This window comes from Oncorhynchus nerka, linkage group LG13 (genome assembly GCF_034236695.1).
Source record: "Oncorhynchus nerka isolate Pitt River linkage group LG13, Oner_Uvic_2.0, whole genome shotgun sequence".
Taxonomy (NCBI): Eukaryota; Metazoa; Chordata; class Actinopteri; order Salmoniformes; family Salmonidae; genus Oncorhynchus; species Oncorhynchus nerka.
Genome location: NC_088408.1, coordinates 12,135,653 through 12,141,119, shown reverse-complemented (window position 1 = coordinate 12,141,119; position 5,467 = coordinate 12,135,653). Strand labels below are relative to the sequence as shown.

The 5,467-nt window shown below is 40.7% G+C and overlaps 1 protein-coding gene across 1 annotated transcript in view; it reads left to right on the top strand.

Annotated features, from left to right (window-relative positions):
* Positions 1-475: 475 nt before the first annotated feature.
* The window catches only part of LOC115121470 (B-cell lymphoma/leukemia 11B-like), a 68,266-nt gene continuing 63,274 nt past the window's right edge, over positions 476-5,467 (top strand). Inside the window, exon 1 of the mRNA XM_065026197.1 lies at positions 476-1,483. Within this exon, the coding sequence (XP_064882269.1) occupies positions 1,420-1,483 (64 nt within the window). The 5' untranslated portion in view covers positions 476-1,419. The remainder of the gene's footprint in view (positions 1,484-5,467) is intronic.

The following is a 5,467-nucleotide window of genomic DNA, read 5'->3' as shown; positions in this document are numbered from 1 at the left end:
TTATAAATGCACACAATTAAATATATTGTCCTCACAACAATGTATAGTTTTTTAAAATGATTGTTTATTATTTTGCATTATTGTTCTGTAGGTCTACGTGTCTTCTTCTAGCCTACAAATGTGCAACATTATAAATAACTGAAACATTGCATTAGTGATAAACATAGGCTTAAGGAAAAATTGCTATAGCATTTACGAAAAGCCAATGTCCGTACTGAATGTTGAAGAAACCCGCTTCTAAGCGTATTGCTTAAAAGTCAGTCTTCAATGAATTTATCAGACTCAAAGTAGCCTTACTGACAGCAAAAAAAATAAAAATAAAAATCGACCTTGAAATCAGTGACATGATATGCCATCATATCATTGTGAAACCAATTTGGAACGGTTCGTCTGCACCGGAACTGGGTTGTTTTGGTTTCTCCGTGTCCACTTGATTCCTTCCCGCACGCGCCAAACGCGCGCACTAACGATAGCCCACTAATGGGCGCGCGAGTCACTGCTCGTCGCCTCCCAAGTCGCACTGATGTCTCTCTCAGCGTGGACGCAACGTCACGTCCGCACTTGAATCTGAAGTCTTATCCCATTCTACGGAGGCAATCTCAGCCACACACACACGCGGGATTCTCCCAAAGCGATAGGACAGACTCGTCACTGTGAAAGGAGAAAGAGACATCAGGAAACATTGGACCTCGGCTGTTTGGAAGGAGAAAAATAAGAGGTGTCTGACTGGCTGGCTGTTGGTCTGTCTCCGTCTCCCTCTGTCAACTCCTAGAGCGGAGAGTTCTGTGCCATTCCTTTCGCTACTGTCAAGACTCGCACTGCGAGGACTGAATGGTGCCAAAGCTCACAGCTCACAGCACCTAGCAGACCCAACACCGGTGGAATTTTTTGGGTTCAGTTATTGAATTAATAGGACATTTGTTGTAATTCTGCAAGAAAATAACAGAGGAGAAGAGGTGAAAGTTGAATCGAATATTGGCCCATCGAGCGAAGAGTGGCATGCACGGTAGGCTACCCCAGTAGTGAACGCAGAGGGCACCTCGTCGGAATTCAAATTATTTTTATTCTCTGCAATGATTGCAGTAATTCCGTTGAGGTTATTGACACAAAATAACCAAGCAGAAATATTTGCATGAACTTGCATGTGTCTGCTGTAACTCAACAGTTTAACCCCTCCAGGTGTTGCGCTTAGGGTGAAATAATTCTGCGAGGACTGGACAGTTGACAAACGTTTTACCCGCCTTTCAACAACTTCAATAAAAAACACTTGGCTCTTTTTCACTTACTGTAGCTTCATGTTAGTCGTCTCAATTGGAAGCACCTTGAAAAAGTTACCGGGCACCAGACCAGCGGAGCACCACGGAGCAAGCCGAACCCACGCAGAGTTTTCCGGGCGATGCCAGAGTAGATGCAGGGGCAATGTCCCGTCGCAAGCAGGGGAACCCTCAGCACCTATCACTGTCTCAAAGAGAAACAATACGACGTGAGTATGATCACCTTATAGATCATTTGATAATAGCCTAAATATGGGAGTTTTGTATATAAAATACTGAATTCAATTACCATTATCACTGGCAATTAATTAGGATGAATTTCCATGTTTACAGTGTGATACTGGAGGAAGGTATACTATAAACACACTTCTTCTATAGCTGTTTATGTTTCATTGCAAACCACTTTTTGATCTTTTCCAAGAGGGATGGAATGGTCTGATTTTAAAGCACTAGCTGCAAAACCTGAAAAATGTAAAGTGCAGAATAACTTTATTTGACCCGCTGATGGCATGAAGTACATTCATGGGTATTATGACGCCTTCATATGTGCATGTTTTTGGTGAAGTACATTCATGGTTATTATGACGCCTTCATATGTGCATGTTTTTGGTGAAGTACATTCATGGGTATTATGACGCCTTCATATGTGCATGTTTTTGGCATATTTATGCAATTATTAATTAACATTTAAAACCAAAATAATTGTGCAACCAAAACGTACTATTTAATTTTACAATTTTAAATTCCACATTAAAAGTTAACGTATTTATTAATTCTAGTAACTTATTGTTACATTCTTACATTTCTGTCCATGTGCGTAACTGTCCAGTGTTAATGAAAAATCCTTGTATGAATAGGTGTTCTAAAACCATTTTCATATCAGGAGACCTCACATATTTCTTTATTTTTGAACCCATAACCTCTATCAACTGAGCCACACAGGACACACGACCCAATCATCATCCATAGTTTGGGAAACTATGTTCTATTCAAATTGCATGTGTTTTAAAGTACAATTTGGCGAGAACACATGTGACAGTCATACGCTACTGTGTTAGGATGAATAGCCTGCCGTCTCGTTTTCTTGGAACGTTTTACATTTCTTTGCAATTAGACTTTAGTCATACATAACGCCTTATCATTAAAGTTATAGGATCTCTCTCTCTCTCTCTCTCTCTCTCTCTCTCTCTGTCGCACACACACACACACACACATACACACAAACACACACACACACACACACACACACACACACACACACACACACACACACACACACACACACACACACACACACACACACACACACACACACTGCACCAATATTTAGAATAGTGCCATGGTCATTGCGTCTTCATGTTCAGTCATGATTTCGTTGAGATCATGTATTATTTCAGTTATCCCATTCAGTCATGATTTCGTTGAGATCATGTATTATTTCAGTTATCCCATTCAGTCATGATTTCGTTGAGATCATGTATTATTTCAGTTATCCCATTCAGTCATGATTTCGTTGAGATCATGTATTATTTCAGTTAGCCCATTCAGTCATGCATTTTGAGGATGGTATTGCCTATATCATTTTCTGCCACATTATCCCTATTTATAATGTCAGTGTGAAATGCAGGTGCATGTTAATTCTGTCATAATTCTAGCAGTCTAGTTTCTTTAGTTTATTTTGACCGCGGCAGCTGCTGCTGCATCGGCGTTTTATCACTATATTGTGCATTGTAGACCTAAACTTTATTTACAAAAATCCCAATCTGAATACTAAATTATTGGGGCCAAGAAAGAGCATGTGGATCAAGCTTGTACAAATGTAGTCGATGTTCAGCCGTCTGGTTTAATTTAATGGAAAATCTATCTAAAGTATTCACCGAAAAGGTCACCGAAATGTTTCAGCTATTTGCTTCTTCGTTGTGGATTCCACGCTGGTGGATTCAAGTAGGAAGGCCTTCATTTACTGCCTTAAATCATGATTCATGTGTAGTTTATCGATGTGATTTTTCCAGGCACGACCTGTTATGTTATAGATTAGGCTACATCTGATTGAAGATGCTTGTGGGCATATGATTTTTAAAGTCCGATAATCCATTTGAAATCAATGAAATCAATCCAGAGTTTTCCCAGTGCTCTCTCCCGTGCATAAATCCAATTTCATAGTGGCCTAATCTAGCTAATTCATAACAGAGGTCTGTGATGTAATCTGTGTCCAATGTGTTTCTTGTTGAGCAGGGTTAGACCCGTTCTATCCCACACACCGCCGTTTAACATCTAGATTAATCATTTACTCTGCCCCCGTTTTCACTGGATTTAACCCATTCTATTACATGCTTTCATCTTCTTTATATTCTATCATTTTAAATCTTTCAGTGTTTTAATCCCCGACCTCAAATATCAATGCCAATTAATAATACTTTTTAAAAAGCTAATAAAATCATGACAGAATGAAGAATTCAATTTAACCAATGTCTTTTTAACAAAACGTATTTTGCACGTCACATGGCTTTCTAAAATTTCACCAAGACAAAGGAAAGACTACTTTCTCAGTGTAGATCCTGTTATTGTCAGTTGTGACGTGGCCTCGTGGGCTGATGAGACCGTAACATTGGTGTAGCCTAGGCATGCAGCCTCCATCTGCTGTGCCGTGTTCCCTGTCACCCGCAGCTGGCTGACTTCCGCTGTCACCTTTCAAACAGCAGCAATCATGCCGTTGTCTACAGGCCTGAGAAATACAAAAATCAGGTGGTTTGATTCTCTTTTCATAGCAGGTTGAGAGGAGTCCAAATTTGTGTCAGTTTAATTAATCAGCAACAGGATTAGGACAGGAATTTGGTATTACAGGTGTTTTTCATCAGGTGTGGTTCACAGCAATCCCCTTCCCCAAGTATGCAGATAATGTGCTCACTGCTCATGAGTACTGCAATAGAGGTTGCCTGTTGCCTTGCACCTACTATATGTATAGTTAGATCACATTTATTCCTTTAAAAGACGATACAACTGCATTGTGGGTTAGCTGCAGAAACAGTGTTATTTTCTGTCAGACGAATCACCCCACAGTTTTATTCAGTTGAGAGGAATCGGTGAGGGTGATGGACAGGTGAGCCTGAAGCAGGACTGTGTTTAAACCCATCAACAGTCCCAGGGTGCAGCTCATAACATCACACAGGGCTCAGGGGACATTCCACCACTACAGTAACTCCCTGTCTACTCCTCTTTGTGACTCATTAGCTTACAGATCTAAGGAACAAACCCAGGATTTTCTGTTTGTTGTTGTTGTTGTTGTTGTTTTAATGCCGTTTGACCTCCTACATCGACAACTTAGAGTTACCTATGAGGAAGATCTCAAACTGTGTGTCTGTCTCAAGAGGACAGTTCAGTCACTGTCCTGCTTTTTACCCAGAGGTCCACAGGGTAAAAGGGGTGTCTCTAACTGTCGTTTCTATATGACTTACCTTCAGATCGATAGCTTACAGGATATGAGTTAATGTGGTGTGTGTGTGTGTGTGTTTATTTATGTCTGGGAAGGATAGAACAGTTACTGACCCAACATTTAAATGATTAAACTTTAACTTGAAATACAATTTAGATCATCTCTGAATTTGGTTTATTAGACTGTAAACTAGGACAGAGAGAATGACAAGAGAGAGACAAGGAGAGAGACAGAGAATGACAAGAGAGAGACAAGGAGAGAGAGAGAGAATGACAAGAGAGAGAGAGAAGGAGAGAGAGAGAGAATGACAAGAGAGACAAGGAGAGAGACAGAGAATGACAAGAGAGAGACAAGGAGAGAGAGAGAGAATGACAAGAGAGAGAGAGAAGGAGAGAGAGAGAGAATGACAAGAGAGACAAGGAGAGAGGCAAGGAGAGAGAGAGAATAACAAGAGAGAGAGAGAAGGAGAGAGAGAGAATAACAAGAGAGAGACAAGGAGAGAGAGAGAGAGAATGACAAGCGAGAGAGAAAGGAGAGAGAGAGAGACAAGGAGAGAGACAAGGAGAGAGAGAATGACAAGAGAGAGAAAGGAGAGGGAGAGAATGACAAGAGAGAGAGAAAGGAGAGAGAGAGAGAATGACAAGAGAGAGACAAGGAGAGAGAGAATAACAAGAGAGAGACAAGGAGAGAGGCAAGGAGAGAGAGAATGACAAGAGAGAGAAAGGAGAGGGAGAGAATGACAAGAGAGAGAAAGGAGAGG